This window comes from Bos mutus, chromosome 18, assembly GCF_027580195.1.
Source record: "Bos mutus isolate GX-2022 chromosome 18, NWIPB_WYAK_1.1, whole genome shotgun sequence".
NCBI lineage: Eukaryota > Metazoa > Chordata > Mammalia > Artiodactyla > Bovidae > Bos > Bos mutus.
The window spans coordinates 36,362,447-36,381,981 of NC_091634.1; the positions used below are offsets into that span (position 1 = coordinate 36,362,447).

The following is a 19,535-nucleotide window of genomic DNA, read 5'->3' on the forward strand; positions in this document are numbered from 1 at the left end:
AGGAGTGGGGTCGGGGAAGGTTGGGGGTTGGTGCAGAGCATATGCTGGTCCCAGGGAAGGACTGTGGCTGTAACTCTGAGAGCAATGGCAGCCGCTGGGCAACAATGTGGAAAGTGAGGGTATGTCTTATTTATTTTTTGGTGTATGCAAAAAAGGATAAATTTATCCGAGTCCCTTACCAAAGCCAAGAACAATAGTTAAAAACAGGCCTGGGGAGGGATGGTGGCCAGTAATAGAAATCAAATCTTGTCGGTCTAAGCAAAAAGGGAAATTTATAATTAGGATTCAAGGGTGACTTACCAAGCCCAAGGGCAGGACTCACCAAGGGCTGGAACAAGGGAATGGAGCATATTAGAATGCCAGGAAGGACATGGTGGACTTTAAAAGGTGGACAGAGTAGGGAGACCAGTGGGGCGGCTTCTCCAAGCAGAAGGAAGGGGTGAGGGGGCATCTCTTGGGGTGCCCTGCCAAGGGGAGGGGTGGAAGAGAACATGTGAGGTCAAGGTGCCCTCAGCTCTCTTTGCCACACACAGATAGATGCACATCCATCCTGGCATGGAGCACCCAGAGGAGATGATGGGGGATTGGAACAGGGAGGGAGTAGGATCAGAGTCAAGAGTCTACAGTGTCCAGGAGAGGGTGGAATGTGTGGAGAGAGTAACATGGAAACATACATTACTATGTGTAAAATAGATGAGTGTGCTTAGTCGCTCAGTTGTGTCTGACTCTTTGAGACTCCATGGACTGTAGCCCACCAGACTCCTCTGTCCATGGGGTTCTCCAGGCGAGAATACTGGAGTGGCTTGCCATGGCCTCCTCCAGGGGATCTTCCCAACCCAGGGATCGAACCCAGGTCTCCCGCATTGCGGGCAGATTCTTTACTGTCTGAGCCACCACGGAAGCCCATGTCAAATAGACAGCCAATGGGAATTTGCTGTATGACTCAGCAAACTCAAACCAGGGCTCTTACAACCTAGAGGGGTGGGATGGGGAGGGAGGTGGGTGGAAGGTTCAAGAGGGAGGGGACATATGTATACCTATGGCTGATTCATGTTGATGTTTGGCAGAAACCAACTCAATACTGTAGAGCAATTATCCTTCAATTAAAAATAAATGAATTAAAAAAAAAAGTCTACAGTGTCCAGCTCACCAGTGTTTCCTGACCATTGCTGGGGGCTGCCCTCAGGTAATCAGGCCTTAAAAGTTAACTCAAGGTTCTGTCTTAGAGATGGGGGAGGGGAGGCAGGAGAGTTTCCCAGGTGGCACTGTGTAAAGAATCTGCCTGCCAATGCAGGAGATTCAAGAGATGCAGTTCGATCCCTGGGTCAGGAAGATCTCATGGAGTGGGAAATGGCAACCCACGCCAGTATTCTTGCTTGGGAAATCCCAAGGACAGAAGAACCTGGAGGGCTCCAGTCCATAGAGTTAGACACGACTGAGTGACTGAGCTTGCACCCAGGCATGGGGGGAGGGAGGGAGACTCAAGGGGGAGGGAGGGAGGGAATACATGTATATTTATGGCCCATTCATGTTGTATGGCAGAAACCAACCCAACATTGTAAAGCAAGTATCCTCCAATTAAAAATAAAATTTTAAAAATGTGCCCTTCTCTGGACCAGGACTGCCAACCTCATGTGGCTGGCCCCCTGGGCCCTGCACAGCCACTCTGACCCCACATGCGGTGCTCAGCAGCTCTGGGGCTCACCTTCTGGAGGGAGGCTGTGGGAGGTGGGGGCAGGGCAGAAAGGGGGTGTGCTGAGCACCCGGGGACTGGGTTCCTGGCTTTCCCATCTGTGAAGTGAGGGAGCCTGGCAGCATAACCAGCAGACAGCTGCGGCTATGTTGCCCCAGAATTCCACGAGCAGTGGACCCCCAGGTTTTCCTTGCAAGGAGGGAAAGGGAAGCCATGCTGGAAGTGACCATTACTAGAAAGTGTGGGCAGAATTAATTCTGGAATCTGATGTCTGGGGTCCTGATGAGGGCCCTTTCAGGTAAAATAACAATCTCCAATGCCTTGGGCCCACTGCTCCTTGGGGCTCTGCTGGTAATACCTGCCCACCTATCTCAAAGGCTTGTGAGGAAAAAAGAGAAGCTGCAGACCTGAAAGGGTTGAGTGAGGGGGGAAGCATGGTTCTGCTGCTGGAGGCAGCCCTGGCCAGCGGGGACCCTGTTGGGGTCCAAAGGCTGCTCAGAACCTCACTCCCTGATAACTGTGTGACCCTGGCCAAGTGAGTTAACCTTTCTGTGCCTCAGTTCTCTCATCACTGAAATGAGAATAACTCTTCTAAAGAGCCTCCCTGCCTCAAAGACAGCCAAAGCCCCAGCGAGGCTGGCTGGATGTTAGTTGCGTGGGCGCTCAGCCCGCGCGGAACTCTCTCCCGGCAGGGACAAGGCTTCCCAGGTTGGCCTGAGGATTCCTGGCCCTTGGCTCGCGTCGCGGTTCGGAGGGTCAGCTCCTTGCCATCTGCCAGACTAGAAGGATGGACGGTCAGCTGCTTGCCATCCGTCAGACCAGAGAAAAGGCGCGCAGTTTCCTTCCTAGCCACGAGGTGGCGCCCTCCGCCCCCAGGACCGCGAAGGCGCGACTACTCACCAGCTCCGCGGCGTCCTGGCCCCGGAGCAGTGGTTTCTCCTCGGGGAATCGCAGCTCCTGCAGGCCGGCCATGGTCACGTCGTGCAGCAGGAGCCCTGGGAAGAGAGGGCGAGGACGCGGGGTTAGGGCCTGGTGCGGCGGGGACGTCTCAGCCCGGCGGAGAGGACAGCGCCACCCCGCACTGGGACAGGGGCATCAGGCACCACCCGCCCGCTCCGCTCCATCCCCGGATCGCGGTCCCCAAGAGCAGGCCCAGCTCAGCGCTTCACAGGGGCAGCAAGGCTCAGGGGAGGTCATTACATTATTTGTTTTTAAAACATGTTCCCCCAAGCCCCCGACGAAAGGAAGAAGGGGCGAAAAGGGAAGAAAAGAAGGGAGGAAGGGAAAGAAGAAAAAAGAAAGGAAAAACAAAGCGACACCATATACCATGACCCTTGAAACAATTTCAAGTGAATTCCATTTATTAAGAAGCCGGGGGATACGTGTGGGGAAGCCCCCGGTGGTCAGAAGTGGACAGTGGGGTCTGGAGGACACGGAACTGAGCTGAGCTCAGTGCTTAGGACAAGCCTGGGTGAGGGGGCCTCTGAGAGAGGAGGGGGCTGGCAGTGTGACACTGAAGGAAGGGGTGCCAGTCACGACACACCACCAGCAGGGAGGGGTGAGACTGTGACCCCTCAACCACAGCCACCAGGTGGAGGGGCCCAGGCCTAATGGCTGCAGGTTCTGGGGAGACTCTGGGCCTCTGAACCCCAGGGGAGGAAGGGTCATCTGTGCACATGTGTGTGTCTGGAGGATCCAGTGTTTGGGGGAAGGCAGACAGAAAGGGTTGCCAAGACCCCACAATCCGTCTAGTCTGGCACCACCATTCTTCGCTGGGACTGTAGGATGGCATAAATAAGAATTCACCAAGAGAAACACTAGGCAGGAATATGAGCTGAGAACTCATAAAAGAATTACAATTAGCCAATAAATACAGGGGGGAATATTAAAGCGCACTAGACATCAAAGATATATATATATATATATATTTTTTGCTAATGGAATTGGCACACTTTGCAGTGCTGGCAAAGATGCACCAAAACAGGCACTTTTCTTACACTGCTTGTGAGTGTATAAATTGATACGTCTTTCTGAAGGGCAGCTTTACAGAACTGAATTAGAATCATTTAAAAGGTTCTTACTCTTGGACTCAGCAGTCCTCTCCCTGGGAGAAATTTCCTAAGGAAACCATATGCTTTCCTTAGGAAAACTAGCATCTAATGATTTATCTCTAAGAAAGCTCACCCCAGTGCCATTTATAATAGGGGAAAAAAAAAACAAAACTAAACTAAAAGAAGCCAAATGTCCACAAATAGGGAAGACAATAACTTGTAAGATTATTTAATAACGTGAGAAAATGCTTGTGTTGTAATAGATTTTTAAAAAGAAGTTGTAAAACATACAATATTATCAAAATTACGAGAAATATGAATAGTTTCACACACACAAAAAAAGCCTGGAAGGCTTTTTATAAAGTTAACAGGTATTATCCCAGAATGAAGGACAGAAAACTAGCACCTAGAGTCTGAAATCAGGGAGAAAAAAAAACCATTAAGAAAGACTCCCTGAAGATCATTAACAATTCTTTATTCTGGCAAAGCACTCCAGGGCTCCCAAGGCACTTTCCTGTGTTGTTAGATTTCACGCTGATGGGAAATGTGATGAGATAACCAAAGCTCAGAGAAGTTCCAAGCCCAGATGGGGCCAGGCCTGGAAATTCCTCATCCAGCCCCATGCTGGTGCTGTAACACTGTCTGTCCTGGAAGGACGCTCCCTATTCTTCTTCCCAGCCTCCCTCCCTCCCCTCTCTCCTTCCTTCCCAATTCTGTTATCAGTCTATCTTAAAGGTGAAGCCCTCAGACTTTCCTTTCTGCCCTGAAAGGCTGACCATCCCACTAGCTGGTTGGTTAAGAAGGTGCCCCCCATCCTTGCCCACCCCTGCTCCTTTGGCTTCTCCCTGTAGAGGCCCTAGTGACGGGGAGTGGGCACAGTCGTTGCCTGGACCCAAGGACCTCAACTGGAACCCATTTCCTGTGGGCAGTCCTGAGACCAGGTTGCAGCTCCAGACCTCCCCTGGGCTTCCTTCCATCCTGTCAGAAGCAGGAAGCATTGGCCCTCAGAATGCTATCAAGATGGTGCCTTTGATTGCCTGGTGGTCCCCACCTCAGTCTAGTCTGGGGTTGAGATGCGCTGAGGCTGGGCTGGGAACTGCTGGCCACCCAGGCCTGCTGGAAGGTTAATCCAGCTCTGTGCTGCCACCCCTGGCAGAGCCTGGTCCCCAGCATGAAGAGACCAGGCAGGAAGGCCCCTGCCCGCCTAGGCGCCCAGGTCCCCGCACCTTGTGCCACCCTGGAGCTCTCTGTTCCCAGTGGTTTCCAGGGAAACCGGCTAACACAATGCACATGGGCTGTATTTTTAGAGCGGCGTCCTCTCTCCCCTCCCCCACTTTCTCTTCCATTCTTTCTGATGTGTGCACATTCATCCCTCCATCCGGTGGGGAGCTGAAAGAAGGGCCCCCACCCTGGAAGTCTCTTCCCCATTAGGGAGTCTTTAGCCTCCAGCCTCCCTGAATACCCGACTCAATTAAATGCCTTGGCAGGACTGGGATGTCCCCGCCCTCACCCAGGTCTGTTACGAAACCACCCTGGAGACCCAGCCTCCCCAAGGACGGTGCTATTAAAAGGGCTGAGAGTGGGCAGTGCAGGGACAGATGGCCTGTGAGGGAGGGGGTGGTGGGGAAGGGGGCTGCAAAGAGAAACCTCATACTCCAGAGAACCGGGGATGTCTCAGCCCCAGGAAAACAGGGACCGCCCAGGGCCCAGCGGGTGGTGGTGTGGGGCTCCAGAACAGAGGCCACAGCAGGCATTCTTCCCAGGTGGTGGTGGCAGACAAGTTCCTTCCTAAGAGAGTTGTGATTGGGAGGGAAAAAGCAGGGATTCCCTGGTGGCTCAGTGGTAAAGAATCTGCCTGTCAATACAGGAGACGTGGGTTCAATCCCTGATCCAGGAAGATCCCACATGCCACAGAGCTACTAAACCCATGAGCCACAACTATTGAGCCTGTGCTCTAGAGCCAGCGAGCCACAGCTGCTGAAGCCTGAGCTCTCTAGAGCCCGTGCTCCACGGCAAGAGAAGCCATCGCAATGAGAAGCCCAGGCACTGCCACTGGAGAGTAGCCCCCTGCTCGCTGCACTGCCCAGAGCAGCAACAAAGACCCAGCATAGCCAAGAAGTAAATAATTTTTAAAAATTAAAAGAAGGCAGCTAGATAATGTTACAAGAAAATGAGATTCCTATCAAATCAATACATTGTATACCTTAAACTTATTATACAATGTTATATGTCAACTTTGGTATCTCAATAAAGCTGGAAAAAAGCTTTCAGAAAAGAGTGAGGTTCCTATCAAGTCCCACAAGGAAGCCTGAGTCAGGTCTGTACAGAGTCAGGGGGCACAGAGCAGGTGGGGTGGGAGGTGCCCGGGGGGAGGGGGTCTTGGAGCCATAGCGATGGGCCTTTTCACTCTGTCTTTCCCCTCCTCTTAATCCCCAAGTCCCTAAAGGCAACGCAGAGTGTTAGAAACAAATGGGCCTGGGATGAATTCCAGCCCTCAGCTTCTCAGTGGTTAGGTCCGCAGTCCCTGGAATCTCTTCTGTCTCACTCACTGCCTAGCTTTATTTTGAGCAGGCCACTAACAGGATTGCTTATCTGCAAAATGGGAGTGGTAGCCTCCCTTTGCCCACCTCAGAAAGCTTTGAGGTACAACAAAGACAACAGACAGAAATGTGTTTTTGTAATTTATTTTTAGTATTTTTACTATGTACCAGGTGTTCTTTTATTTATTTTTTTAAACTTTTTTTTTTCTGTATTGGGTATAGCCGATTAACAATGTTGTGATAATTGCAGGTGAACAGCAAAGGGACCCAGCCATATATATAGGTGTATCCATTCTCTCCCAAACTCTCCTCCCATCCAGGCTTCCCCATAACATTGTGCAGAGTTCCCTGTGCTATACAGTGGGTCCTAGTTGCTTATCCATTTTAAATGTAGCAGTGTGTACAGGTCCAGCCCAAACTCCCTATCCCTTCCCCACAGTCTTCCCCTCACCCCAGGAACTATAAGTTTATTCTCTAAATCTGTGAGTCTGAGAAACGTGCTTTTAAAATAGATTTCTATACCCATTTGGATGGGACAAAAATCACAGGGTTGATTGGGGTCCTCCTAACTTTCTTCTGCCAACTTGGAGGACTTTCTTTTTCTTTTGTCTCCTGTTTAAGGAAAGTCATACCTGCTGGCAGGGAGGCTCTGCTGATGTTTGCAATAAAAGGACAGGAAAGGGGTGAGGGAGAGAAAGCAAGGGCTCTTTGGCTGGGTGACAGAAAGGGGCCCTAGAGCAGTGAAGGTGGGTGAATTCTTTAAAAGGAATTGCATTTCTTTTCTATTACTTTTGGTTGCTGATTTTGTGCTTCTTTAAATGTGATTCTGTGCTGAGACCTGGGCCATGTGAATGCTCAGACTTAACAGGGTTAAAAATGTAAATGATTACTATGATCGTTCCTGAGGTGTGTAGTTGGTGTGTAATCACTCAGTCATGTCCAACTGTTTGCGACACCATGGACTACTGGAGCCCGCCAGGCTCCTCTGTCCATGGGATTTCCCAGGCAAGAATACTGGAGTGGTTTGCCATTTCCTTCTCCAGGGGATCTCCCCGACTCGGGGATTGAACCCGTATCTCCTACATTAGCTAGGCGAGTTCTTTACCACTGAGCCACCTGGGAAGCCCCGAAACTATTCAATAAATGCTTCAATTAAACTGATCAGTGGCAGTTACGCATCCTATGGAATAAAGCCATTGTTGAGTAGAAGCCCAGCTCAGTCAGTAGTAGGGGCATCTGGAAATACATGCAAGGATTTGAGCTTGTCTCAGCAACCGAGAGGAGAAGGCAATGGCAACCTACTCCAGTACTCTTGCCTGGCAAATCCCACGGACAGAGGAGCCTGGTAGGCTGCAGTCCATGGGGTCGCCAGAAGGCGGATATGACTGAAGCGACGCAGCAGCAGCAACCGGGGGCACCTACAGTGGTTAGGAGTCAGGGCAAGGAAGGCTGCCTGGGGACACCGCTGCACAGTGAAGCATCGCTCCCCACCCCAAAACACCTTGAGCTGCCCCCCTGAGAAACACAAGAGCTGAAGGAGAAGGAAGGCCAGACACCAACAGGATGAAGTTAGCGTATGCAGGTGAACCAGATCCTGTGGGACAGGGAGAAACCAAACTATAAAAGGGGTAGGACTTTCTTGTTTTTTCAATCATTGGAGGGAGGGGGTCTCTGGCAGGTCATGGTCAGGGTCTTGGTCCAAGGCACCCTGTGGTTGATGCACTCCTGAAAGTCCTAGTTATGACGTCCCGTTATGAGAAGAGCCTCGAGCAAATGGAACAAGGAGCAGAGCCAGTCTGACCTGGGCAGCTCCACCCTGGGGAAGGGTCTGTGCCACAGATTGAGAAGGAGGTCGCTTAGGGCAGGATCAGACTCACGTTCAAGCCTGGGCACCCGATGCCCTTCCATCTACCCACACCACACCAGCACTGTGGTTTGAAAAGAAGTCCCAGAACTCAGGGACCCAGAACTCAGGAACTTTGCTTCCAGCTGCATTGTGTAGAGGGTTGAGAGCTGTCCGAGTAGCTGGCCCCTCATATCACTCTCACTGTCTGGATGCAGACCTCAGAGGGCTGGGACAGCGCTGGTGGTGGGCCTGGGATGGAGACAGACCTTCCCTCAGCATCCCCATCTCACAGGTGAGGCAAGAACAGGCGCATGGAGGGTGTGACTGGTGCAAGTCCCCTGTGGCGCATCCAGGGAGGAACCCCAGAGCCCGTGCTCTTAAACCCAACTCTAGGGAATCCCCTGGTGGTGCAGTGGCTCAGGACTCAGTGCTCTCACTGCCAGGGCCCCAGGTTCAATTCCTGGTCAGGGCACTTAGATCCCGCAGGCTGCATTGTGGCCGACTGCCCACCCCCACACCCCATAAAAAAAACAAACCCTACTCTACACAGATTCTGTTTCCCTGGGGTAGATGGCTTAACAGGAGGCTGCAGGGAACATGATCTTGTGTTCTGGCCCAGCCTCCATCTCCTCTCCCATTACAGCCCCCTGCTTTATGCCACATTTGACCTAGACTACGTCTCCTGCTTCTTCCTTGATTTGGGCCCGTGAATTCCTATCTCTCCACAACCACCGCCACCCTGCCAACACACACACACACACACACACACACACACACACACACACACACTCCCACTGTGCTGAAGGCAGCCATATTTGGATGCCGACACTCAGCTAAAGACCCCAGCTGACTCAGTCGGCCCATTATTCCTGCAGGAAGCACGTGCTTCTGTGCATGCTCTTCCCTCTGCCTGAAATGCCTTTCCCCATCACATGCCCACAACAATGACAACAGCAATAATAATGAAAATAAATTGTTAATATTTTCTGACACGATGTGTGTTTGTTGAATGACATGAAATGAATGAATGAATGATTCTTTGCTCAGACTCTAACATATTAAATGATTGGTAACATTCAGTGTCAATGAGGTTGTGGGGAAAATGCAAATCTCTCTCAATAATTCCGTTTCTAGGTATTTATCCTGAAGAAAAACACGAAGAGGCTCTGCACAGGGGTGCACTCTGCAGCGCTCTTTGGAATAGGAAAAAAAGTGAAAAGAATCATCACAAGGAAAATAAATGTCAGGAGAATGGTTAAACAAACCCTGGCACATCTATACCCCTGAGCATCACACAGCTATTTAAAAAATGAGGCAGGTCCACTCAAACAGATAAGGAAGGCATTCTAAAATACGCAGGTAAGAGAAAAGGGCATGGCACAGAATAATAAGTATAAATAAATAAGCCCATTTATGTGAAAAATACATGCATGGAACAGGTACTTTTATTTGCAAATTAAAAAAGAAAAAATGTCCTCGAATGAATCAAGGTAACTATAACAATGCTCATTTCAGAGGAAGAATATGTATTTGGAAGAGTCTAAAAGGAGACTTTTATTCTACAGAGCTGCTGCTGCTGCTGCTAAGTCGCTTCAGTCATGTCCGACTCTGTGCGACCCCGTAGACGGCAGCCCGCCAGGCTCAGCCATCCCTGGGATTCTCTAGGCAAGAACACCTGAGTGGGTTGCCATTTCCTTCTCCAATGCATGAAAGTGAAAGGTGAAAGTGAAGTGGCTCAGTCGTGTCTGACTCTTAGCGACCCCATGGACTGCATGGACTGCAGTCTACCAGGCTCCTCCGTCCATGGGATTTTCCAAGCAAGAGTACTGGAGCGGGGTGCCATTGCCTTCTCCGATTCTACAGAGCAGATCTTATCAAATCTAAGATACCATCAATTAGAGCTGACACTAACATTTTATGAATCAATAGAAAAGAAGGAAAAAAAAACCCCATTATTGATGAAATTAATACTGCCCCCTACATTTTATTTTGAAATAATTTCAGATTTACAGAAAAATCACAGAAAAAAAAGCACAGAAACTTCCTACATACTCCTCATTCGGCTTCCTCTAGAATGTCACCGTGCTACAGAACCTTAAACAATTAGAGAAACCAGGAAGGAAAATACTGATATAATCCGGTGATACAATCTGCACCGGTCACTGAATTTCACGTTTTCCAGCAGCCTCCGCGTCCAGGATGCCACACTGCCCTTAGTCGCCGCACGGTCCCTCCATTCAGGGACAGTTCCTCAGTCTGTCTTTTATGATGCTGACACCCGAGAAACACTGAGTAGTTAAAATCTGTAGACTGTCCCTCAGTCTGGGTTTGTCTCTCTCTTTTTTTTTTATGATTAGACCGAGGTTTTGTATTTTTCGCAAGAAGACAGCAGAAGAGATGTGCCCTTGTCACTGCGTCATTTCATGGGGTACAAGATGTCAGTCTGTCTCATTACTGGGGAACCTTAAGCTTGATCCCCTGACTCAGGTTCTGCCGGGTTTCTCCAGTGTAAAGTTACTGTTTTTCCCTTTGTAACTAACATGTATCTTGTGGGAAGATCCTTTGAGATTATGCAGACATCTTGTTTCTCATCATACTTTCTGCCCACTAATTTTAACAACTATGGATGAGGCTTGCCTACAGTTATTACAGTGGTATTTGCTTGATGATCGTTTTCTATTTCCATCATCCCTTCTACATTTATTAATCGGATTTCTCCTGGAAGACACAGAGTTGTCTTTTCTTCTCCATTCACTGATTTATTCAATTACTTATTTTATTCTATGGGTTATAATCCATTTCCATTATTATTTTATTGTTCTGATTGCGCCAGATTTGGCCATTGGGAGTTAAGTTGGCTCTTGGGTCCTTTCACCATTCGCTGTCTTTTTTATTTTTTAGTAGCTTCTAATTTACTCCAAACTCATCTTTTATTTTTTCTGCCTCACACACACACTTTTCTCTATCTATGTATGTATCTGTATATCTATTAAAAATCTGGAATTTATACTGACATCTCTAATTCCAATTCAACACCAGTTTATTCTAACTTCCCTCCTTTCATTATTTGTAATTGTTTTTCTTCCACAGTGAGAAACCTGGCTATAATTACCCGCAATATTTTTATTTGTTCATTCCTACTATACACACAAAGTAACTGCAGAACTGTCACTAACATAATGAGTTCCTATCATTCAGAACTTTTGGTAATTAATTTTTTTAAATATTTTATTCTTATAGACTTAGACCCACATCTATTACTCTTATAAGTTCTTTTTTAAAAAAACTGAAGTATAACAATGGGATATTACTCAGCTATTAAAAAGAATGCATTTGAATCAGTGCTAATGAGGTGAACGAAACTGGAGCCTATTATACGGAGTGAGTCAGAAAGGAAAACACCAATACATTATATTAACACATATATGTGGAATTTAGAAAGATGGTAATGATGACCCTATATGTGAGACTGCAAAAGAGACATAGATATAAAGAACAGATTTTTGGACTCGTGGGAGAAGACGAGGGTAGGATGATCTGAGAAAATAGCATTGAAACATGTATATTACCATATGTGAAATAGATCATCAGTCCAAGTTTGATGCATGAAACAGGGCACTCAAAGCTGGTGCACTGGGATGACCCTGAGGGATGGGATGGGGAGCAAGGTCGGAGGGGGATTCAGGATAGGGGACACATATACAACCATGGTTAATTCATGTCAATGTATGGCAAAACCACTACAATATTATAAAGTAATGAACCTTCAATTAAAATAAACAAATTTTTAAAAAAAATAAAAAAAATTGAAGTATAGTTGCTGTACAATGCTTGTAAATTCTTAAAAAGAAATAGAAGTGAAAAAAAAAAATAGAAGTGAAATAAACTGCATCAGTTCTTCCTAAAACTTTTTCACATTCAGGATCCAATGTTTCTGAATTGCTCTCTCTCTTTTTTTGGCTGCCTGGGTCTTTGTTGCTGCAAGAGGGCTTTCTCTAAGGGGGCTACTCTCTAGCTGCAGTGCGAGGGTGTCTCATTTCAGTGGCTTCTCTTGTTGCGGAGCACAGACTCCAGAGCTTGCTGGCTTCAGTAGCTCTGCTGGGCTTAGCTGCTCCACGGCATGTGGAATCTTCCCTGACGAGGGATTGAACCTGCATCCTCTGCATTGGTAGGTGGATTCTTAACCACTAGACCACCAGGGAAGTCCCACTCTGTCTTGAGGTTGTGGCTGGCTATGCTTTTCCATGGAGTCCCAGCTCCTCTGATATCAGGAATGTCGCTGGTACAGCATTTCCCAAGAGGGCTCCACTACCACCTCCAGGATTTCTCACCAGATTACACCTTCTGGTGTACCATGATGCCCACCTCACCAAGAGAGGATATATGTCAGAGATGTTATGAAAAAAAGGTGCATCTGAGAGTTGCCATAACATAGCTCTTTTATAAAATTTTCTTCCATTGAGGCACAGCACCTATGTGTGAACTCTGTTTCTGTACACAACATGGTTCCAGGCATTAAACAAACCTCTAACCTTCAGACCAAGCTGCAGACAGAATGGGAATCCCAATAATATATTCCATGTAAGCAGCTTGTGTATGGAGCCAGGAAAAAGTCCACTGCGACAGAGACTGTTAATTGTCCCCCAGTATCTGTTCTCCCCTTGATACTCTTAATACTAGATCCCCAAATTTTAGATGAGTAGGTAGACAAGGGAATAAAGCCTATTTATGACAACAATCAGCCAGTTAGATGTAAGTGGAACCATGTGACTTTGGGATAGTGGTCTTAAAGGGAGGAGACATGCCATTCTTCAGCCCTTCCTTCTTTTTGCTGACTGGAATACAGATGTGATGGTGGGAACTTGAACAGCCATTTTGGACCCTGAGGCTGGATACTAAAGGTGGTAGAGTACCACTATAGATAGCGTCTAAGTTCCTGAGAGTCATGAAGCCATGGTTCTGGATGGCCTAGCTCTAGACTCTGCTTATAAAAGAGGGAAATATCCTTTATCTTCTTTTATCCATATTTTAATTGAGCTATATTTGATTTACAATGTTGTGTTAGTTTCAGGCATTGAGCAATGATTCAGTTATATATATATATATTTTATATATTACACATATATTTCAGATTCTTTTCTGTTACAGGTTATTACAAGATATTGAATATGGTTCCCTGTGCTATGCAGTAGGTCCTTGTTTATCTATTTTAGAGTAGTGTGTATCTGTTAATCCCAAATTCCTAATTTATCCCTCCTCCCTCTTTCACCTTTGGTAGCCATAAATTTGTTTTCTATGTCTGCGAGTGTGTTTCTGTTCTGCTGTTTAATCTATTATTATTATCCTTGGCTTTCTGTCACATACCATCGAAGCTAATTTAAACTTGGGACATTTTTCTTGGAATCCCAGCCTAACATGCTAAAGGAACCCAAAGAAAAGGAACAGGCTGGGCCTGCCTGAGGGGACACAGGGAAATTCTGCAGACCCCTCTTTGCAGCGGGCAGCATTCTCACTTCAGAGAGTAAGCCAGCCCCTTCCAGACCACCCCTCACAGGCTCACAGAAGCTGCGTCAACACTGGTAACCATGACCCACATTCAAAAGTTAAAACGCTCTCAGTCTGGCACTTGGGGCCGCAAATTCTCAAGTTTCTTGAACACAGGTGCCTCGATTCACTCCTGTATCTTTGCCTAATTTGGCAAACGTCCGGAAACAAAGATACTGGATGTTTGTGCAAGATTCAAAGCGGGTAACACAAGGCAACAAGTCTCCCCCAGCTCGCAGGTCTGCAGTGTGGTCTGCAGGAAAGAGAGAGCCTGAAGGAGCAGTTTTCTGACTGGGTATTTCTCTCCCAGAAAGCCCCCGTCCCCTCTGAATTGCCTCTTGTATTCCTATTTTGAGGAACAACACACACCTGGCAGGAAATCACCCACCCCAAGCCGCTCCCAGGGTCTCCCCGCCTCACATACAATGTCTGCAGAAGGGGGCCGCGTGTCAGTGCCACTCAACCCAGGCCATTTCTTCTCATAGCAGTACCTGGTTGGGGAAATGTCACCCCCGCCCCACTCTCAGCCCGCATGGCACCAGAATGATCACACTCTCAGGGCAGCCGAGTGGCTCAGGTCTACATCCTTCATTTATTCACTCATTCATTCAATCGCCAAATACTGACCTACTATGTGCCGGGTACTGTTTCAGGCACCGGAGATAAAAGACCGATGATTACAGACAAGAAGTCCTACATCTGTGGAACTTTCAGGAGAATTCCAATCAACAAATCCAAGTAAATACCCGGTGTGCCAGACATGCTGGGCGCACCAGGAAGCAACTTCACAGTAGGGGGAGGAGCGTGGGGCTGTGATCTGAAACAGAGTGTAAGAGTGGGCCTCCCCGAGGAGGTGATGAGAGCAAAGGCGTGGAGGAGGTGAGGGAGGGGGCTGTGTGGATGCCTAGGAGAGTGCTCAGGGCAGAGGAACAGCAAGTGCTAAGGCCGTGAGGCAGGTGTTTGCCTGGTGGCTTCGGGTGGATTCTTCGAGGAAGGCAGCCAGCATGGCTGGAGCAGAGTGAGTCGAGGGGAGCGGGGAGGGAGGGGTAAGGACAAAGAGTGAAGAGTGGAGGAGGCATCAGATCACATTTCATCTAGAAGTTTTGTTAGAAAAACTCTGGCTTTTCCTGAGGTACCTTAGAGGTTTTGGTTTTTAAAAAATTATTTATTTGGCTGCACTGGGTCTTACTTGTGGCAAGTGGGGTCTTTGTTGCAGTATGTGGGATCTTTTTTTTTTTAAGTTGCAGCATGCAGAATCTTCAGTTGCAGCATGTGGGAGCTTTTAGTTGCAGCACATGGGATCTAGTTCCCTGACCAGGGATTGAACCCAGGCCCCCTGCATTGGGAGTGCAGAGTCTTACCCACTGGACCACCAGGGAAGTCTCTGCCTTGGAGGGTTTTGAGCAGCAGGGTGATGTGATAGGATTTCCACGTTAAAGTCTCCCTTCTCCTGCTATGTGTGGAGCAGACCTAGGGCATAAGGGTGGGAGCAGGGAGACCAGTCGCTGCAGTAATCCAGGAAAGAGATGCTGAAGGCCTGGGTGGAGGTGGTGGCTGGGTATGTTCTGAGGGTAGAGCTGGCGGGAGCTGCAGGTGGATCAGATATGGGGAATGAGAGACAGAGAAGAGTCCAAGGTGATCTGGGTTTGTCCTGAGCCACTGGAGGGAAAGAGCTGCTGTTTATGGGCCCAGAAGGCCTTGGGAAAAAGAGGGTGGGGTTGGGGGAAAAGCTCAGGCAGTTGGCTTAGACCCGAGCCAGGGGATGCTGCCAATGGGGTTCTAGAGTCTGCACTTCGGGGGAGAGGTGTGGACTGGACCCATCACCACAGAGACGGGGTCTGAACCCGGAGCTGTCACCTGATGGGCAAGGAGCAGGTGTGTGCTTGGGTGGGACAGGCCAGGATTCTCACTTGCCCAGGACTGGAGCATCACCAGGCACACAGGGCCTATGCTGCTTTCCCCACCCCTGCCCCAACATGAACTGAAAAAACATCTCAGTCCTCAAAGGTATTGGATGTGGGGCTAAAGACGTATGGTCATTTTGGTTGGAGTGTACACGTGTGGTTTGGTGTTTAAAGCACCTGAGGACTGGGACTTCCCTGGTGTCCCACTGGCTAAGGCACTGCACTCCCAATGCAGGGGGCCCAGGCTTGATCCCCGGTCAGGGAACTAGGTTCCACATGCTGCAACTAAGAGTTCACATGCCAGAAGTAAAGATCCCACATACTGCAAACAAGAGCTGTGTGCGCGTGTGCTCAGTCGCTCAGTTGTGTCTGACTCTTCAACTCCATGGACTGTAACCCACCAGGCTCCTTGGTCCATGGGATTTCCCAGGCAAGAATGCCAGAATGGATTGCCATTTCCTCCTCCAGGGGGATCTTCCTGACCCAGGGATCGAACCTGTGTCTCCTCCATCTTAACCTGCTGAGCCATCAGGAAAGCCCTTGTAGGAATTAGGATCATAATATATCTGGGGGCCAAAATTCAGCCTAGCACGTGTGTACACACACACCCCCCAGCTGTGTGTTATCCACTTTGCCTACAATGACTTCCTCCTCCCTATACTTATGGAAAGGCAAGTTCAATATCTACCGTGAATGACACTTCCTCCCTAGAGTTTTCCAAGAACATACCCTCTTCACAAAAGCAGACTTCAGACCGCTTTTAGAATCCCCCCAGGAATTCTGGTTTCATCAGACCCCCAGAGCTTCGCACGTTCCCCTATGCATTTGTTAATTTTTCATTTTTTAAAATAGAACTTGAATGTCATGCAATACACATTCACTGAGAAAAGTCAGAAGAGCAAAAAGAAAAAATCACATATGATCCTAGTAACCAGAGGAAACCACTGTTAACATTTTTACTTATCTCTTTTCACTTCCAGTGCTAATCTGTACATTTAAAAACAAAAAACACTGTTCTGAAACATCTTTTGGACTCTGGAGCCAGATCTCCTGGTTGAAATTTCAGCCAGTTACTTGCCATCTGTGTGACCTTAAGCAAGTTATTTAACTTCTCTGGGCTTTGGTTTCCTCATCTGTCTAAAAGGAGGAAATAACAGCGCATATTTCATAGGGTGGTTATGATGATGAGTTAACATATAGAAAGTGCTTTGGACTGTGCCTGGCACACGACAAATGCCATAGAAGTGTGAGCTGTCATCACGTTATTATATGTATATCAGGAGACATCTGTTCAGGTGGGTAAGTGACTTTCGGTAGCCTAATTCGCAGCTGCCTGAGGTTGCCTGGTGTGAGTGTGCTCCTGTTTATTTAGCCTCCCCTACTGTTAGGCGGTTGTCTCCAGTTGTTTTCCTTTCCTTTCTATAAGCAACTACGGGATAACATCCTTGAACAAACACCTCTGAACACATCTTTATTTGTTCCTAAAAATTCAACTGCTGAGTCACAGACCATACATATTTTTGAGCTTTTGATACATCACTGCCATCTTGCCCTTCATAAAGCTGCACCGGTGGAACAGCTTGCCCATCTCCCCACACCCCGTGTAAGGACCCGCTCCCCTCCCCGCTGGTCCAGCAACCCACGTGTCCCTTCACACCTGACTCCAGCACCTGAGTGAAGCAGTGAAGTTTACTAAAATGGATGGGCTAGCAATGAGGATTCAGGGTCTTGGGGGGGTGGTAAATCTATGCCTCAGTTTCCCCCACATATAAATATATGGGTCAGAGTTATACCTGCCCACAATCTAACACTATTTAAATACACATTCCACGCGTTAAAATGATACCAAAATTCCAGACTGAACTGGCCAAAGTTTGGCTTTCTAATCACACATCAAGCATATTTTGAAAGTTTTCAGCGTCTAATACTGACGCTCCCAAGGGACCATTTTTCAGAGCCTTAAATCTGCCATTTTAGAGCTCTGACTCCGAACCCTCCTAGAGACAGACTGCTGGAGAACAAATGCACAAAAACCATCACCTTCCTGCTAGCAAACAGACAAATGTCCCACTTTTCCCATCTCACTAAAGAATAAAAAAAGGCACCAAGAGTCTGTCCTCTGAAGCCGCAGAGAGCTTGTGCGTGGGCAGGACAGAGTCCTGGGTCCTTCTTACCATGCTAACAAGGGAGGGCCTTTGTTCCCATTTTATTGATAAAGAGACGGAGGCTTGGAGAAATTAAGAATATGCTCAGGAGCTGAGAGCAGAGAGGAGACTCTGAAATTCACACCCTCTGATTCTTGAATCCCTGCTCTCCCTGTGCGGGAGCACCCTGGAAGGGCGTCTGGAAACTAGGTGCTGGCCGCCTAAGCATTGTTCGTGGGTGAAGAACCACCTCCTCTTCTTGCTGAAACAAAAAGACAGGCTCGGGCTGCCCATAACAATTCATGGGCATCCTTCCAGCCCCATAAGTAAGGGGGACTAGCTTTCCCTACCTTGTGTCAGAGCTGTGGACGTCAGACCAGCAGGACCCAACCCTAGAAAATCATGTCTCCCCTTCCCAAGTGACGGAGAACCTAAGGCTGAAGCAGAGTCCCCCAGATGCACATCTCAGGAGGCCTGGATTGTGTGGAGAGCCCAGAGGAAGAAAGGAGCTGGAAATTCCCTGAAGAAGGGATCCGGTGACTGGAGCACAGAGAGAAGGGGAGGAGACCTCAGGACACAGCTTAGGGACAACAGCCCCACCTCTCCCACTCGCTGCCCACCTGCCAGATGCTGCTCTTGACGTTTTACACACAGTCTCACCACTGTGTGGGCGGTGCCACGACGAGCCCATTTCACAGATGAGGAAAGTGAAGGGTAGAGCAGCTGTGAGACTGGCCCGGAAGAGCTAGGCAGTTAGAAACGCATAGGATGGCTCAGGGCTCAGGACTCAGGTTTGAAACAAAGCACCACCTCTTCTCAGCTGTATGATGTGAGGCAGAGACTGGCCTCACTGGTAAAATGATCACAATAATAAAATGGGAGAATGTGAAAACTATAAACAGCTCAATAAACATGAGTTGAACAGAGGTTCAGTGAAATAATTTCCTAATGCTGATGTGCGGGCAGGGAGTTGGAGACCTCTATGAAATTATCCTGGAGATGCTGCTGAGCCTGGCTCAGTCAACAATTATTGAGCGCTTGCTGTATGCCACTACGAGAAACCAGCCACAACCTGTGACCTGCTCATCGGCCAATGGAGCAGATAGGTCAAATTTTCACAGATGCATGGAACAGGGATAAAGTGGGTGAAAGCAGATCCAGACTTTCTAGTGGCCAATCAGCCAGGGCAGGTGGATTCTCCATCACAGGGACAGCTAAGACCAAGGAACCCGAGGGGAGATGAAGCCCACGAGGTGCCCACCAGGGGCCAGGCCCCAGCCAGGAGTGTCTCCTGTGCCATTTCAGCAAGCTTCACCCCAGCTTATAGAGGCAGGGGTCAACAGTTTCACCTCTAAGATGAGAAAACTGGAGTCAGAGAGGTTAAGCCACCTGTCTGAGGTCATGCAGCTGGCCTGCAGAGGGGCTGGAATATGAACCCAGATTGGTGGGACCAGGAAGAGGATGGGAGGGAGTTGGAGAAAGAGGGAAAGCTGGAAAAACCACTGGAGCTGGGGCATGCCCTGTCTCCCAGGGCCTGGTGAGAGAAAATGGCAGTGGGACCCAGGACTGAAGACTGACCAAGGGAGCCCTGTTCCAGCCTGGCCAGGGCACAGAGTCTGTGAGAACTGGGCAAGTCTGTCTAATGAGGGAGGAGGGGCCCTGACCCATATAGCCAGAGGATGAGGGTACACTGTATTGGGACCCCAAAGCCTGGAGCCCCGCCAGAGCCCCCACACATGTCTCCCACCAATATTCCTCCTCCAGGCCCTTCTGGGGCTAAAGGAGAAGGATCCAGGAGTTCTGTCCTGCGTGG

At 48.5% G+C, this 19,535-nt stretch overlaps 1 protein-coding gene and 1 non-coding gene across 6 annotated transcripts in view; both read right to left on the reverse strand.

The window, feature by feature from the left end:
* NDRG4 (NDRG family member 4) overlaps positions 1-19,535 on the reverse strand; it is a 42,940-nt gene that overhangs the window by 20,788 nt on the left and 2,617 nt on the right. For all 5 annotated transcript variants that reach the window (XM_070388339.1, XM_005899905.3, XM_070388337.1 and 2 more), the window contains exon 2: positions 2,594-2,688. In XM_070388339.1, coding sequence (XP_070244440.1) covers positions 2,594-2,688 — 95 coding nt within the window. The remainder of the gene's footprint in view (positions 1-2,593; positions 2,689-19,535) is intronic.
* Positions 14,981-15,053, reverse strand: TRNAG-CCC (transfer RNA glycine (anticodon CCC)). Its single transcript has one exon. It is a non-coding gene; the product is annotated as a tRNA-Gly (tRNA).